This window comes from Myotis brandtii, unplaced genomic scaffold, assembly GCF_000412655.1.
Source record: "Myotis brandtii unplaced genomic scaffold, ASM41265v1 scaffold606, whole genome shotgun sequence".
Lineage (NCBI taxonomy): Eukaryota > Metazoa > Chordata > Mammalia > Chiroptera > Vespertilionidae > Myotis > Myotis brandtii.
This window is the reverse complement of record NW_005370297.1, coordinates 926,595-945,055: the sequence shown is the minus strand read 5'-3', so window position 1 is coordinate 945,055 and position 18,461 is coordinate 926,595. Positions and strand designations below refer to the sequence as shown.

At 38.6% G+C, this 18,461-nt stretch overlaps 2 protein-coding genes across 19 annotated transcripts in view; both read left to right on the top strand.

Moving 5' to 3' along the window:
- Window positions 1-18,461, top strand: part of PTPRD (protein tyrosine phosphatase, receptor type, D) — an 865,179-nt gene that overhangs the window by 270,760 nt on the left and 575,958 nt on the right. The gene's annotated exons all lie outside the window — the stretch shown is intronic.
- On the top strand, window positions 294-659 carry LOC102253049 (60S ribosomal protein L34). The gene has a single exon (XM_005879730.1). It carries the CDS (start codon window positions 294-296, stop codon window positions 657-659), a length of 366 nt encoding a protein of 121 aa, XP_005879792.1.

Genomic DNA, 18,461 nt, shown 5'->3' with positions numbered 1-18,461 from the left:
GAGGGGGGAGGGAATAGGGGAAGGAGAGAGGATAGAGAGTGGGTGACATGATTGCATTGCTCTCTTTGAGCACTAAAATTCCATGTTCTAAAGGAAAGAAATCAAAACCAATTTGTCATTCTTTTGTGGGCCCAAATGGTGTTTCTTACTTCAGATAGTGTTAATACTTAAATTTGTAGATACGAGAAAGAGAAGATTTGAATGACATTAACACTTGAATTCCGCACCTTTGAACTCGCAAGCGCTTTCCTTTTCCTCTTCCAGGGACGATGACTTCAGTTTAGGTATTCACCATGGTCCAGCATTTGACGAGCCACTGGAGGCTGTCCTCCAATACAGCCTCCAATACAGCCTCTAACAAAGCCAGACTGTCCCGAACCCCTGGTAATAGAAGTGTTTTCCTTTATATCAAGATGGTGGGGAAAGCACCAAAATCTGCATGTGGTGTGTGCCCTGGCCGACTTCGAGGAGTTCCTGCTGTGAGGCCTGAAGTTCTAACGAGGTTGTCTAAAACAAAAAAACACATCAGGAGGGCCTATGGTGGGTCCATGTGTGCTAAATGTGCCCGTCACAGGATCAAGCGTGCTTTCCTTATTGAGGAGCAGAAAATTGTTGTGAAAGTGTTGAAGGCACAAGCACAGAGTCAGAAAGCTAAATAAATTTTAAAATGAAGTTTTCTGAGTAAAAAAACACATCAGGAGGGCCTATGGTGGGTCCATGTGTGCTAAATGTGCCCGTCACAGGATCAAGCGTGCTTTCCTTATTGAGGAGCAGAAAATTGTTGTGAAAGTGTTGAAGGCACAAGCACAGAGTCAGAAAGCTAAATAAATTTTAAAATGAAGCTTTTCTGAGTAATAAAAACAAAAATCTCAAAAAAACCCCAAACTTGAATTCCGAAGATTTTGGCAGCTGCTGAGAGATAGTGTCAGAAAGGATGATAAAGCCACTCACTAACTGCACAGCTTGCAGGATGGGCAGCCCAGTTATATACCTGCAGATATTTAATGTAAGCAAGGACAGAATGCAAACCCTGTCAACGTGGAATTCAGTCTCCGAGTGATTGTTTCCAGTAGAAAGAATCTGGACATTTTCCATGAAGAACATAATCACAGCCTTTCAGAACATTCAGTCATTTAGTAAGTAAGACACTGACTTAGGTTCTGAGGATACATAAACATTCAGGAAGGCACAGAACCTTCCTTTTTAGAGCTCAGAGTCCCATGGGAGAAATGATCAAGTTGACAGACATTCTCTAGAAAGTATTAGAAACCACAAGGCAAAATTTATCAACATGCTATCATGGTGGATGGAACCTAGCCTTCACTCAGTAACTATTAACTTTTACTATTGTGACTACTAGCACTATTATTTTTATTGAGGTCAGCATGCTACTCTAACAAGTTGTGGGAGGGGAAACCCATTGAGATTGCCTTGGTCAAGGAGGGCTTCCCAGAGGAAGGAAGGAACATTTGAAAGGAGTTTTGAAGGACATGTAAAAGCTGACTTGGTGCAGGGACAAGGTAATGCAATCCAGTTCGATGATGCCGTCTGAGCCAAAGCAGTTTGATGAACAAGGGCATGTCATGTTAATGGGCCCGCGAGAAGCGTGGGAATGACTTGATTTTGTGTGTGAGGGGAGGCATGGCAGAAACAGAGCTCTCCATTTATAGCAGGGCCGGTCCTGCAGTCCATTTTGTGTCATTCTTAGTAGTTCGGGTTTTAGCTTGAAAAGGAGAGAGTCATTGAAATATACTAAACTGAATTATTAGTCTATCGTATAAAAATGGACCAATAGGGATGAATTCGTAAGCAGATCAGTTAGAAAGGTATTGCAGTAGAACAGTTAATACATTGATGAGGACTTGAAGTAAGGCAGTAGTCTTTAATAGTGAGGGGAGGGGAGGGCAAGAAAGAAATATGAGAGATCTTTAAAGGTGGGAGGAATAGAACTTGGTAGCTAAATGTGTGAGGTAAAGGAACGGGAAAGGAGAGGATGACATCCAAGCTACTACTATCTTAGACACAGTACATACATTGTGTTGAGTTTGTGATCTTTGCGGATATCGATGTAGATACAAAATACCTTGGCCCTTGCTGGGTAGCTCAGTTAGTTGAAGCATCGTCCGGTACACCAAAAGGTTGTGAGCACATACCTAGGTTGTGGGTTTGATCTCCAGGTGGGGCACATGCAGGAGGCAACCCAGTGATGTTTCTCTCTCACATCCATGTTTCTCTCTTTCACAAAGAGCACAGATAGCCTGAATGTTGTAGTGATCGGTGTTTTGCTTGTTTTTTTCTTTTTTTATCCTGTCATAACAAATAAAGCTGTGTCTTATGCTTCAGAAATTATGTAGGTGAATTTATGTACTCTTGACTTTTTCACCTTTCTAATATTGGCATGTTTTTTAACCTGGGAGATGAAGGCAAGTAGAATGTACTTTCCCCAATCTCTTCATTTCCATCCTTTTATGTAGAGAGATGGCCAATACATAATTGTATGTGTGGGTCTGAGTGTCAAGAAAAAGCCTCAGACTGGAGTTGAAGACTTTGCATCATCCCATAGGAAGTAATAGGAACCAGGGAATAGATGAGATTACTCAAAGGTGAAGTAGTGTAAGAAGAGAATTAGACAAGGACAGAAACCTGGGAGAGTCCACTGTTTAAATGGTCATAAGAAGACTGAGCAGGAAGAGTTGCTTTATTTTCATGGCCTGAACTCTCAGGATGTCTTAAAGTATTTAGGGAATATAACACTTGCAGCCTGCAAGTCACAGTGTTCATGTCCACCACTGTCACCAACATAAGCAAATAGCAATCATTTCATAAAGAATAGCTTCAAAGATCTAAACAGGTTATCCAGCTTTTTGAAATTTCATTAATGCTAAGTACTGTCATATTAAAAAAAAAAAGAAATCAGAAAAACATATCAAGAAATATATGTTCTGCCCTATTTCACATCTGGGGTGGCTGACTCATGCTATGTCCTACTGAATGTGGGTGGGGATGAAAGGTGGAATGGAGCAAGGAGTCAGTTAGAGTGTCTTTCCCCAAGCAAGATCAGTTCTGCAATTACAAGAGAGGAGTTGGGGAGTTTGCTAATGAAGGAGAGTCCTCAATAGACCCAACTGTCTAGGGCAGCCGTGGGCAAACTAAAAAAAACTAAATAAACTGAATAAAACTAAAAAAAAAAAGACCGTACCCTTTTATGTAATGATGTTTACTTTGAATTTATATTAGTTCACACAAACACTCCATCCATGCTTTTGTTCCGGCCCTCCGGTCCAGTTTAAGAACCCATTGTGGCCCTCGAGTCAAAAAGTTTGCCCACCCCTGGTCTAGGGAGTTGAGGTGGTGAGAAACTAAAACAAGAGCAAGGGGCTGACAAGGTCTGTAAATGTAAGTACTATTTATGATTCCTGATTTTTACAAGGATGCCTTTGCCCTCCAAATAAACTCTAAATTCCACAAAATGACACAATATGCTGAAAGCACTGAGCAGTGAACTCGACCCATAGGAAGCACCTAATAAATGGTTCCTCTTTCTATCCCATTAAGGACTAGATTTGTTTTTGTTTGTTTGTTTGTCTGTTTCATTTTTTTTTCTACCTCCCTTGTACCAGGCAGAGAGCTGAACACTAATAGAAGTCCAGTGAATACAGGATTGAAACATTGCTTGTTGCGGGGGAGGGGATTAGGAACATTTTTTGCGTTAGTGAAATAATGAAAAGTGTTTGCTTGGTACTTTGCCAATGTTAATCCTTCTCAGTACTATAGACTTACTTAAAGGAACTCCCTTTCTGAGAAGGCACTGAATCATAAGAGTGATGAGAGAGGTGCTGGATTTAATAGTAGCTTTGGCCCCTGGGACTGTGCCTTATTAAGACAAATAGTAGACATAATAATAAAATTAAAATATTCTACTGTTCCAAATTTAGAAAATGACTCTCTTCTCTTTATAAATGATAATGACTTATAAGCAGTTCAGTCTTTTTACTATGCGTATGGCATAATGCAGTTTAAAGGATTTTTTTAATTAAAACAATTGGAGGATTCAAATATAGTCTGTAGCTTCCGAATTTTGCAATGCCTTGCTCAAAAATGCAGGATTAAAAACCACATCTGCCCCACTGCATTGTCTTAAAGGACACAAGGCCTCCATGAGAGGGCGATTACATCCCTCTGGCACGTAGGGCCACATGTCTTGGCTTTCATTACTCCTCAGTAGGTATCAAGGAGACTGACAACATTTGGAAAAATTGCCTATGTTTTGTTATTGTTTCAAAGAGACTTAAGATTGCTAAGCCATGTTATTATTTTAAACGGCTATATGCAATTTCTAAATTAAAAAAGCATCTAGGAGTTCAAGGGCTGGGCAGAAGTGATCATTCTCAATCCAACTCTCATACCTACCTATTAGGCTTCTGAATCAATTTCATGAAGTTGATGGCAAAGATAATAATTGAGAGCTATCTAGGATACTGAATGTGATTTTTACTCTTGTTACAAAGTAAGAACTTTCCTGGTAATCTTTCTATTCTATTCATAGAAAGTAAGTGGTTCTAGTAAAGGGCTGTGTATATCTGTGTGTGTTGTGTGTGTGCCTCTGTGTGTGTGTGTGAGTCTGTGGGCGTGCTTCTTTGTGTGAAGTTGTGTGTGTGTGTGTGTGTGTGTGTGTGTGTGTGTGTTGGTGTGTGTGTGCCTCTGTGTGTGAGTCTGTGGGCGTGCTTCTCTGTGTGAAGTTGTGTGTGTGTTGGTGTGTGTGTGCCTCTGTGTAAGGTAAAGCATAGAAAAGGAATATCCCCCCCCTTAGAGACCAGTGTGTAAGGAATGAGCTTCATTGATCTAGCTCTTCTGAAAGTCTTGATGTTGATTAAAAAAACTATCAATTAGGTCCACCCATTTCAGAAGATTTTTATAACAACAGCAAAAACATATGCATATATTAACACTGGACTTCATTGATCTAGCTCTTCTGAAAGTCTTGATGTTGATAAAAAAAAACACTATCAATTAGATCCACCCATTTCAGAAGATTTTTATAACAATAGCAAAAACATATGCATATATTAACACTGGAGTTTATAGAGAAAACAAAAACAAAAGAGTTGAGAAAAATGTAATGCACAAATACATGGTTTTAAGTAAGTACTAACATAAAGATTTAAAATAGTATACTATCTATGAATAATCTGATAATAGTTTAGAGTACGAATCTCATGTGAACTACCAATCCCTTCTCGGTGATATAGCAGTGATTACCCCATAGCGAAGAGCGGCTGGGTTTGTATCTGTCTTGGTTCTTGGCCAGCTTTCCCTCAAATTGTTCTGATTATGCTCCATCTTCTTCTTTGTCCAGCTGTAGATCCACATCTCGCTTTTGTCCATTATACACTTTGGACTCTAGTTCTACCAAAGCTCACACATCAGTTGCATAAAATAGTGACTCCCCAAGGCCAGGCTGGATTTACTACATCAAAATGTCAAGGGATCACTTTTTTTTAAATACAGATTCATGAACCTCACACCCACACACTCAGATTCAATAAGTCTAGAGAAAGATAGCAGGAATCAGCATTTTAAAGTAGCGCCTCAAGTACATATGCTGAGCGAATATGCACAGCAGTAATCAGATAGGGTGTGTGAGCAAGTTCAGGCTTTAACTCAGAGAGAATTACTACCTAGAAGATAATCAAGTACCTATATTTCTATTATAGTTTTATACTTAATAAATTTGTTCCGGTTTGGAATTGTATCGGTCTCTTCCCAAGTGCCAAGAATGGCTTCAGAGATTCTTTTCTTCCTGGTCTGAGAAGAAAAGAATAACTTCCAGTTTGAGTACCTACTGAAAGATCATCTTATTCTTCCTCCTAATTGTTTGCTCAGTGAACATGCTGCCACCCACCATACACAACAAACCCCCACCCCCACCTGCCACACACACTTCAGGGACTAGGGTTAGACTGTTCTTTCCCAATTAAAAAAAAAAGCTTTTTTGTTAATTATTCAACCTGCAAGTGACAACTTCACAGTTATAATAAGCATAAACTAAACAACGTCTAGCCAAGTAAATTGTATCCACAGAGATATGGTTATTACCAATACGAAATGACAGATGATAGATAGATAGATGATAGATAGATAGATAGATAGATAGATGGGAAAGAGTGAGCAAATAAGCAAATAACTTGGTTTTAATTTCAGATATCTCAAGTGTCTTATGGTAGATCATTGGGATGCAGATGACACAAACTTACTTTGAGGAGTAGCAGAAAATTAATTTATTGAAAACTTCCAACAGTATCTCATGACAGAAGAGTACAAGAAGTACAGGTAGGCCATACAAGGGGCCATGCAAGGCCTGGAAAGTTCTTTGGGTCCAAGTGAGATTCTTTCTCCATCTCTTCTTTCTCATTCTGAGACTACATGGTTTCTCATCCCAGTCTCTCTACGCCTCCCCAGCAGTCTTCCCTTTGTCTGTACACATTACAGCCCCAAGTACCTCCCAAGTTCATGCCCAAAGACAGACTGGAATTGCTGTGCTCAAATCCCAAGCACATGGGAAAGACAATTAGATTGTTTCACCTTGTATCCATTAGCTGAGGTCTGGGAAGTTACGTCCAAAAGTGCTTTTAGCAAAGCTGTCTGGTATATTCTCTGAAAACACCATCATTTTTTAAAGGAGGGTGAAGAATGAAATGAATGACAAAGGGAGCTCCTGGAATCACTTGACTATCAAGATCAAATATTTCTGCAGCCAACATTTATTCTTAGATTGAAAGCTCCTAATTCTCGGGTACAAAACTTAGCAAGAACTATAATGCCTTATTTAATAAATGAAAGTTAAAACGTAATACCTAGATAACGAATTTGGAAAGACTTAAACATTGTCAACTAGTAATAATAGAAACATTAATGAAACCATCAACATTTTGCTAGTATTAGCTATTTCTGCCTTACCCTACTGCATAGATACTGACCTTTTCAAAGTCCTCCTGCTAAGAGCAACATGATACACACATGCAAGCAAAAATATACATATGTAAATATAGTCCATGATACTGTGCACCAGAGAAGGCTATGTGCTGTGATGTGAGACAATGCTTTATTATGTATATTAATTTTCTTACATCAATTTTTCTTTGCATTGTTCTAGAACGCTGCGATAAATGTTACTAGTGCTCACAAGCTAATATCTTGTCTGGTGAATCTACACATTTTGTTTCTTAAAATTTATTTCCTTTCTCCTTTTACTTAAAGATGTTTTGTCCCTCTAACTGGTAGTTATTTTAGTGAAGGAAAGATTTTGTTTCCACAGGTTCTCTAGTTTCCTTTAGCAGCTGGCCATTTGTGAGCAGCCAATCAGAACCTCCACTTGCTCAAAATTGACAGTGATTAATAGATGCCTTGGTGATCTACTTACTGATTATCTTCATCAGAAAACAGAGAAGCTTGTTGAGAATTATAGGCTCTGTTGTAGTCCCTTTTCATATTCTTTCTTATTTCAATGCATCAATTGTGTCTAAGTGCTTTGGAGAAGAGCTAGATTTGGTTATTAATCATTTCGATTCAACTATAAAAATATGACCAAACTAGAAATTTTCATTCTTTTTCTTCATTTAAATTCATTGCTTTTTAAAGAGAAATTATTGCCTTGAGAAAATACACACACACACACACACACACACACACAAGAGTAGGCAAAAGTAGCTTTACAGTTGTGAGCATGCAAAACAGTTTAGTTTTATATTATTATTAATTATTATATTATCTATTTGTATTACAACTGCAATTATATGTGATTATGTCTAAGTAGACAGAGTGAACTGGAGAAATGAATAATTGTTAGGTAGAGTTTTACCAACAGAATTTAGAAAGTTCTTAATTCATTGGCTGAAATTTCTTCTTAACCTGCAGCAACTAGATAACCGCTCTCATTCCTTCTTTTTAAAAAATGTATCTTTGTAGTTGAAAGTATTACAAATGTTCCCTTTTTCCCCATTGACTCCCTCCACCCTGAACCTGTGCCCCCAAGGCCTGTGTCCATGGGTTATGCACATATGCATATACATTCTGTGTTTAATCTCTTCCCACCCCCACCCACCTCTCCTTACCACTGAGATTCCCAGTGTGTTTCATGCTTCTTTGTCTCTGGATCTATTTTGTTTATCAGTTTATTTTGTACATTCGATTCCACATATGAATGAGATCATGTGATATGATACTTGTCCTTCTTGACCGCCTTATTTCGATTAGCATAATACTCTCCAAGTCCCTCCATGCTGTCTCAAAGAGTGAAAAAAGAGACCCTCATTTTTTTCCTGCTGCATAGTGTTCCATGGTGTAAATGTACCACAGCTTTTTTATCCACTCATTTACTGACAGGCACTTGGGCTGTTTCCAGATCTTGGCTATTGTAAACAGCGCTGCTATGAACATAGGGGTGCATACATTTGTTCTGATTGGTGTTTCGGGATTCTTAGAATATATTCCTAGAAGTGGAATCCCTGGGCCAAATCTTCTCATTCTTCTTGACTTTAGAGCAGTGGTTCTCAACCTTCTGGCCCTTTAAATACAGTTCCTCATGTTGTGACCCCAACCATAAAATTATTTTCGTTGCTACTTCATAACTGTAATTTTGCTACCATTATGAATCGTAATGTAAATATCTGATATGCAGGATGGTCTTAGGCGACCCCTGTGAAAGGGTCGTTCAACCACCAAAGGGGTCGCGACCCACAAGTTGAGAACCGCTGCTTTAGAGTATTACAGAGAAGCTCACAAAGTATTGGGATCTGCGTGGAGCTATGTGTTTAGAAATGATCAGAAATAAACTGTATGTACCTTAGGATGTGTTGTATTTTTTGGTTGAACTTCTTAAGATGTTCTGAGGTTTGTCAATAGACCAATTCTGACTTTTAAAAGAGAGAATAATTTTAAATACAACTTGTACTAGACAAAAATAACAGTGCAAGCGGCTGTAGGAATGCAATCTGTCAAGTAGAGAAAATTTGATCTACAGTATAGGTAACCCCTGCCTTTTGAAAGTCAGCATTGTGCCACTTTTCCTTTTTAAAAAAATATGTTTTTTTATTATTACTTTTTAAAAAATTGGTGACACGATCACAGATGTCCCACATTTTCTCCCCTTTGACACCCCTCCAGGCCATTGGCCTTTATAACCTTATTGTCTGTGTCCATGGGCTATGCATATATGTATTCATATATGTTCTTTGAATAATCTCTTCCAGTCCCCCCTACCCCCACCCATCCCCTCTGAGATTATGTCAGTCTGTGCCATGCACCCATGCCTCTGGTCCTATTTTGTTCTCAGCATATTTACACAATGGAATACTCTCAGCTGTAAAAAAGAAGAAACTCTTACACTTTGTGACAGCATGGATGGAGCTGGAGATTATTATGCTAAGCAAAATATGCCACTTCCCTTTTACAAAAGATCTACTTTAGTACCGGTTTTCACTGATGGAATGAAATCTGGAAAGGATTTTCTCTTTTATTAAAAAAGGCAAAAAAAAAAAAGTTCAGCATTTGTTTTGCAGCAAATCTTGGTAGAGTCAGCCTTTATGGAGGCCTCACGCACCCTAAGCAGCAAGCGTGGCCCCGCCAAGCTCCTTCCCGTGAATGTACACTTAGCATCGCAGCGTCAAAGTGTAGCTTTAAGTGTATCTGTGAGCACCTAAGCTTTATCTCAATTTATTTTGTGCATCTGTTAGTGAGACGTATCCAAAGGTGTTAGAAAAACTTAACGATGTTATGCTTAGTGTAAAATTGGACATAATTAAGTGTATTTGGTATGTTTTAGGTTATTTTTGGGATCTGGAAATGCTCAAAAGTTTTCTACATAAACTAATGGCTAATTGCTTCTTTGCTTTATGGTATTTTGGCTCATGAAAGCTTTCATAGTATCACTCTACTTTCTGATAGTGGGGTAAACCTGTATTGTGTTATAAACTAGCCTTTGCTTATAACTTTAGAACATGAAATATACAGTATTCCATCCCAACAATTGAAATACAATGAAGAAAAATTGTATGGCCCTGGCCAGTGTGGCTCAGTTGGTTGGGTGTTGATCATGCACAAAAAGGTTGTCAGTTCATTTTCAGGTCAGGGCACCTGCCTTGGTTGTGGGCTCGATCCTCAGTAGGGGGCATGCAGGAGCCAGCGGATCTATGTTTTGCTCTCACATTGATGTTTTTCTCTCTCCGTTTCCCTTCCTCTCTCTAAAAATCAATAAACTATCTTTAAAAAATTGTATGTTTTAGGAAAAGTACCTTTTATGCATTCAGAAAAGAAAGATACACAATCCATTTCCAAAGTGGGCAAAAAGCAATCATCCCCCCCAAATTGTTTCTATACATAGATTGCTTGCTCTGACCCTCTTACAGATCTGGCTGTTATTTTGTTATTTGGTCTGATTCAGATTAAATACTATTGTACTGAAAGTGAAAAGGCTGAATATTTTTTTTTCAGGAATAAGAATGCCTTAAACCCACTGTGAAAGAACAGGAGAACATGTTAACGACAGGTCCCCGAGTTAATGCTGAATTCCTGACAATTCATTATGTACTTCCAGTCTCGGGTCTTTTCTTCTTCTTGGCTGTTCTGTCTGCCTCCCTTTCTGGGCCAGGGCGGATCTGCTTTCTGTCTATTTTGGGAGTTTCATTTCAGTGCGTTTTGTTAGGCGGAGTAGGTCAGCAGGTGCGCACTAACACATTGCCCAGGTGGCCACTTAATGCAGTGTGATTGAGCATGGAGGGAATAAGCAACCTTTCCCAGCGCAGAGGGCTGTCTGGCTGCCAGGGCAGGTGAATGTGATTAGCGGCTGACTTTGCGTAGAGATTCCCCTGTATTCCCAACAGATGTCCCCTAATTGAAAGCTTGTTGTGACGCTGTTGGTTCTGAGAGGCCTCGAGTTCCCTTTAATGTCTTCTGCTCATTAAAAATACACCTCTCAACCTGAAAGGGAGAAGCTTGTTTCACAAGTACACAGGCGCTGTGGTGGGAGAGTGCGCACACACACAATCAGCCTTTCAAGTAAAACTGTAAATCCCTTTCTGCCTTTTCACTAGTTGATCTCTAGCAATAGACCTTGAGATCTGTATCATGCCATTTTGCCAAATGTTTCCTCTCTAGGCGTGTAATGACACCAGCTCTGTGTTCTAGAATAAAGTAGATCAACACACTTACCAGGTATAGGTGCACCCTTCTGAATTTTACAGACTGCTAGGATTATGTGCTCATTATTTGTACCCTGTTATAGTTAGAAATTGGAGACATATTGTAGAAATCCATAGAACACAAGAAAAACTGGACTGATGAGAAGTGAAAGGTAAGAAAAAAAAAAGGGGGTGAGACATGTAGGCAAAATCATGCTCTGAGGTTTCTGTTTCAGGTTGTTGCAAATGGACCACAGTTTAGCCCTGAGCTTTCTTGCCCCAAAGTGATGTGAAAAATACAATCCGTAATGCGATTCCCATTGCCTATACAATAAAGCAATTCTATTCTTTTGCAGGAAAAGGGAGGCATTTATCCCATGAGGCCTCATAAAGAGAATACAATTATATGCAGGATCTGCCTGAATCCTGTGGTTTATGTGTACAGTTTGCCTTGGATATTGGATACCACGGGAGATTTTATGAGAAAGGCTTATTCCTATGGTACATGCACTGATATATATATACATATAATAATTCATTATGTATAATATATTGCATTTTATAGCCCATGATTTCCAATAATAAAAGAAACCAGTAAAGCTATGACTTATGAATGGTTTTCCTTGAGCATTATGTGAGCTATCTTGCTACTCTGTGATTATATTAGTTGGTTGATTTCACTAGGTTTAGTAAGAAAGGGTAATTTCACAACTATATCACTGAGAATTTTATAATCTACAAGCCTATTTCTCTGCTCTCTTCCATGGTCAAATTCTTCTAAAAGCTTTCTACACACTGTCTCCAGTTCATCTTTGCTCATTTATTCTCCCCGCTTCTCCGTATTCTGTGAGCAGCACACCTCGCCTTAGCAGCCCCCCTCCATCCCCCTTCACCCTACCTGAGGCTCTTTACACAATACTCCCCATGGTGCGACCATTACTTTTCTGACTGTGATTCTCAGGCTTTTTTGCAGGATTATCCTGTGTATCTAGTCATTAAATGATATAATTCCCCATGGATAGATTTTACACCTTCTTTTTTCTTTCACTACCTTATATTAACTCTTCCTTGCCTTTCTATCTTTGCTTATGGCTTTTATTAACATCTACATGCTATTGACTTCCATTTTATTCTTACTAAACCAAACTCTGGGTCCCAGACCATATATCCATTGATATACCTACTTAGATGTTGCTAAGTCATGTCAAAGTCAGTAAGTACAGAATAAAGTGTCTGACCCGGACCTAAATCCTGGTGCTGTCTAGTGTTCCCTAGCTTAGTGAGGGCAACAGCCAGCTATCAAATCGTCTAGAAGATAGAGAACTTTCTGAACACCCCCCTCTCCCTGTGCTCAGTGTGATGGTTAATTTTAAGGGTCAATTTGATCTGGGCCGCAGGGTGCTCATATATTTGGTCACACTTTATTCAGGGCATAGTTTTGCGGGTATTTTTGGATGCGATTCACATTTGAGTCAGTAGATTCAGTAGAGTAGACTGGACTCCCTAATTAGGGTGGGCCCCATCCAATCAGCTGAAGGCATGACCCACAGTGAGTAAGAGGGAGTTCTCTCCTGCCTGAGGGCATGGAGCGGAGATGTCAGTTTTTTTCCTGCCTTTGGACTCAGACTGAAACAGTGGTTCTTCCTGGGTCTCAAACCTGCCAGCCTTTGGAGTGGAACTCAGGATCTACATCATCGGCCTTGGTGGGTTTCCCATCCACTGGCTCACCCTGCAGATCATGGGCCAGGTTGGTCTCCATAATTGTGTGAACTATTCCTTAGAATAAAGCAATCCCTTTCTCTCTCTCTCTCTCTCTCTCTCTCTCTCTCTCCCTCTCCTTTTGTTTCTCCGGAGAACCACACTAATAGACTAATATTAAGCATCCAATGCTTCACTAATCCCTGCTTATCTTACTTGCTAGAAATGCCTCTTGCCATGAACACCTCATTTGAACTCAGTTGTCACCAGGGGGCCTGTCTTTTATTTTCACTAGTGTTGTAGCATCTTTGACCCTCACTGACCCCAGCTGTCATCCAATCTCTTTCTCTGTGGCTGAGTCAATTTTTCTGAATACTGATCTGATTATGATACCTCCTCACCACCCCATCTTCTCCCCAGCAAAAAAACCTCTCAAAGGATAAAGACCAAAATCCTGAATATGTTTTTAGGATACAAGTCACAATCCTGAATATGCCGTACGAAGCTCTGCATAGTCTCATGCACATACTTCTCCAAAATGCTTTCATACAACTTCCTCCCTAGCTTTGCTAGCACTGGCCTCGCCAAATGATTTGCACCTCCGTGAACACATTTTCTCAGACGGGGGTCTGGCACTTGCGTTGTGATTCAGATTCTCTTGTTATTTATATGCTCTCATTGTTTACCAAGGACAGGATGGTAAAAGTAGTCTGCCAGGGTGGGAGAAATAAAGAGGCGCGTTGTCGGTAGAGAATTTAAAAACAGAAATAAAACACACAAAATGCTGCTCTGCTTTTTAGTAGTACCTGTGCCAGCAATTCTAACCGTCTTTCCTGAATAAATCTTTTGTTGGTCTAACTTCTCAACGATTGATGAGGTGATTATGGAGCTTTAATATGTATGCACATTTCAAATTAGTATTTTTAAAACATTACTAATTTTGTATTGTGTTGTATTCAATTAGTATTGTTTCCTATGGGAGCTAATTTGGAGAACTCCCAGTTACATTGTCCGCCCTTGCCATGGACATTTGTTGGAAAAGTTCATAATGGTTCGCCGTCATTACAACTCACTTCAGGGACAGGGTCGGTTAGCTCCTATTATATTACATCTTTCTGAGTTTACACAGTACATTCTTTTTTAAAAAATATTTTTAATTGATTTTTTACTGAGAGGAAGGGAGAAGGAGAGGGATACAGAGTTAGAAACATCGATGAGAGAGAAACATTGATTCAGCTGCCTCTTGCAGCCCTCTACTGGGGATGTGCCTACAACCCAGGTACATGCCCTTGACCAAAATCGAACCTGGGACCCTTCAGTCCACAGGCCTACGCTCTATCCGCTGAGCCAAACCGGTTAGGGCTACACAGTACATTCTAAATAAGCAATGAAAGCACAGTAATTATAAGTAGCCCGAAAAAAATGGAGTTACTTATGTTGTAAAATCCTGTAAGGGCACTTAACGTTGTTATTTCTGTTTTTAAAAGTTAAAATGGCAAAACAGCACAAATGGCCAAGTAATATTTTTGTTTAGAAAGAACAAATTTTTGTTCACACAAATTATTTTCTTTAATTTGGGTACTATCTTCAAAATTACAATGTATTGTTTCTTGTTTATTTCAAAATTCAGAATGACTAAAGTAGCAATTATTAGTAGTGAGAACATTAATAATTTTGAAAATAGATTGATCCTATGGAAGAGAGAGGGACTAAAAAATGATCCACTCTGGGTGGATGTCACTGCATGCCTCATGTTCCTTTTGTGCAGAGCACTTCCTGTTCGTTGTAGTCCGTATTCATTGGTCTGATTATACAATTAACATATGAATCCCTAACTAAACTGACCTCTACCAGAGAAAAGCAACATTTTTTTGTTGTTGTTATCATTGCATTGACAGGAGTTAGCACAATGCTGACATGAGGTAGATACTTAATAAATGTCTGCTGAGTGAATGAATACCGAACAGGTAATACTTAGAATGGCCAGGATTTAAACCAATTCTCTCTAACTCCGAAGCTGGTCATACCCACGATGCCTCAGTGACTTTGGCCTCCCCTCTTCATCGGTACCAATACGCATACTTTTAGCTGCAGAGCATTGATTTCTTCCCTGTTCCCAGCCATTCTTTCAGGAAACAGGGAAATGAAAGGGAGAGAGGATGGGGATGGGGCAGGGAGAGTATGCTTTAATGAGAATCTCATTCTTGCTCAACATATTCCTAAATTTGGGGCAGAAGCTTACCAATATAGAGCAATTAAATGGAAGGCTCTCATTATAACACTTATTTTAAATTAAGAAAAAATATGAGCTATGCCAGATGTATGCAGACTCAGAATAGAACCTCTCATGTGTAAATAATATACTTTGCTTGATTTTCAAGGCTTGATAAAAACAGACTGATGTTGCAACATACTTTTTAATTAATTAATTTATTTTTTTTACCTTTGATGTATTTGTGAACATCTACCAGAGGGATGCCTTCAGCAATATGTCTTACAAGGGTGGATTCTAAGAATAGCAGTAACTCCAAAGGCAAGAAACACTCATATTTTCTCTTACAAATATCTATGGAATATGCATGGTATTTTCCTTTTTATCCCTTTGCCAATTACTTGCAACCATTTACCTGATAAAGTTTATACTACATGTGCTGCAGAATGATCAATTCATATTCATAAAGTTTTGTGTATTTTTTTATTTTAATCCTCATCCAAGGGTATGTGTTTATTGATTTTAGAGCAAGAAGAAGGGAGAGGGAGAGAGAGAGAAACATAGATGTGAAAGATAAACATCTATCGGTTGCCTCTGTATGTGTCCCCACTGGGGATCAAACCCGCAACCTGGGAGTGTGCCCTGACCATAACCAAACCTTTGACCCTTCAGAGCATGGAGGACATTCCAACCAACTGAGCCATACCAGCCACGGCTGTTTGTATTTTTTAAAGCAAATTCTGTAATATTTATTTTGAAGGAGGGGGAAATACATTACAAAGGTGATATTCTTGAGCCTCTCAAAATGGCAGGGCATAAGACCACAAAGGCTTTAAGCTAAAGAACAAAACAGATTATTAAAAATGGTTATTTAACAGGTGACATATCATCATTATAATTAACATTTGTGCAGAGTTTCATGGTTTACAAGGCACTTTCATAACTCATTTGAACTATGCAACAGTGATTTCAAGTGGGAATATATGCATCAACATCTCTGATTTTACAAAGTAGGAAATTGAGCTTTAACCACAGTAACTAGACCAGATTTCTATAGAAATGTATTGAGCCAAGATTGAAATCTGGTCCCACATTTAATTCTCATTCTATTTAACTTAACTAAACAATGAATATATTTATTAAGAAATTGTACATTTCCTGAAGTAATTCATTTTCTTGACTTTAGTAGAGTTTTTTTTCATTTTTAATAGCCTAATTGGGGTATAAATTACATACCACATAATTCATCCACAGAAAGTTTACAATTTAGTATTTTTTCATAAAGTTATAGTTTTGTATCCATCACTACAATCCAGTTTCAGAATTATTTCCATCACTCCAAATGTTCCTGCTTTCAGTTAATTCCCATTTCCACTCTAATCCCAGACATCCACTGAGCTGCTCTCTGTCTCTATTTGCCCTTTCAGGAGATTCATATAAATTGAATCATAAAATATTTGGTCCTTTGTGTCAGTGCCTGGCTTCTTTCACTTTGAGTAATGTTTCTGAAGTTCATCCATGTTGTAGGGTTTATCAAAAATTTGTTCCTTCTTATTGATGAAAAGGATTGAATTCTATGAATATACCCAATATTGTTTCTCTGTTCACTAGTTGATGGACATTTGGATTGTTTCCAGTTTGGTCTACTAAGAATAATGCTTCTATGAACATTTGCACACACGTATTTGTATGGGCATATGCTTTCATTTCTCTAAAGTAGACACCTAGGAATGACATTCCTGTTATCTGGTAAATCTATATTTAACTTTTTACAGAATCGCCAAAATGCTTTACAAAGTCGCTGTGCCATTTTCATCCCCACTAGTAATGTAGAGAGTTCCACTTTCTCACATCCTCATCAACACTTGCTATTGTCTTTCTTGTTTATTACGGCCATTCTAATGGGGCTATCATAGTACCTTGTAGTTTTAATTTCCATGTCTCTAATGACTAATGACACTGAACATCTTTCTTTAAATTAGGCATTCAAATATCTTCTTTGTGAAATATCTTGGTCTTCTGCTCAATTTTTAATTGAGTTTTCTTTTCTTTATTATGAGTTCTTTATCAGAAATATAATTTGCAAATACTTTCTATCATTCTCCCAGTCTGTGCCCCGCCCCCGCCTTTTTATTCCCCCATTTTCTTAATGGCACTTTGAAGAGAAAACATTTTGATAAAGTTCAACTTACTGATTTTTTTTCTTTTATGGATTATGCTTTTGGTGTCATATATAAGATGTTTTAACCTAATCTGTGGTCACAAAGACTTTCCTGTTATATTTCCTCCTAGAAGTATTATGGTTTTAGCTCTTACATTTAGGCCTATGATATCTTTTGAGTTGTTTTTTGTGTATGGTTCAAGGTAAGTGTCAAAATTCTCTTCTCTTGTTCCCTTCCCCTCTTTTCCTTCTCTTTCTCCTCTTTTTCTCCAACCCCCTCTTCTCCTCCTGATCTTAACAGACAGCTGTGCTTTAGTGGAGACATCATTCTAACCAAGCTGTGAGGGTGGAGGAGGAAACAGGTAGAGTGGGAAGCACCTGGGGCATTAACCCCAGGCAGATTCCCATTGTTCTTACCTGAAGTTCAGCACTTTTCATGAATAATTGATTCTCAATTGGTTAATTTTTACATTTTCATCCAGTTTAATAGTTGTTTCTTCGAGAGATGATTTATTAACCCCTTTAGTACCTACATATCCCATTTTATTTTAAAAAAGGATTGTTCCTGTTATTCAGTCAGAATAGTAATGGTGTCTTGACTAACTTTTATATATTTTTTATAATGAAATCCATTGGTGAGGAAAACCATGTAATAATGATAAATAATAATTTTTTATCATTTATTGGTCAGTGATTTTCTGTTGGTGTGTCATAGCATAGCATTATCTCATTTATTAAAAAATGTTGTTATTTATTTTAGACAAAGAGGAAGGGAGGGGGAGAGAGGAATAGAAACAACAAGAGAGAAACACGGGTCTGCTGCCTCCTACACGCCCCCTATTGGGGATCTAGCCTGCAACCCAGCATCTGCCCTGACCGGGAATTGAACTGGTGACCTCTGGTGCATGGGTCCATGCTCAGCCACTGAGCCACACGAGCTGTGCTCATTTACTTTTTGATCATCGTGTGTAGTAGATAACTTATTCTCATTTTACACATGAGAAAACTGAGATAAATCAAGACATAGTATCTTCCCTACAGTTACACTGCTAGAAAATGATAGAGCCATTATCTGTCTTGGGTGGGTTCTGTTCTTAGTTCATTCAAATGAATTGCAAAAGAATTGTGTGACAAGGTAGAGCTACTTTGCTCCAAGCGCCAAAAGAAAAAGAGTGCTGATTCTTTTACCATTCCAACTTTTAAACTTCTAGGAGCC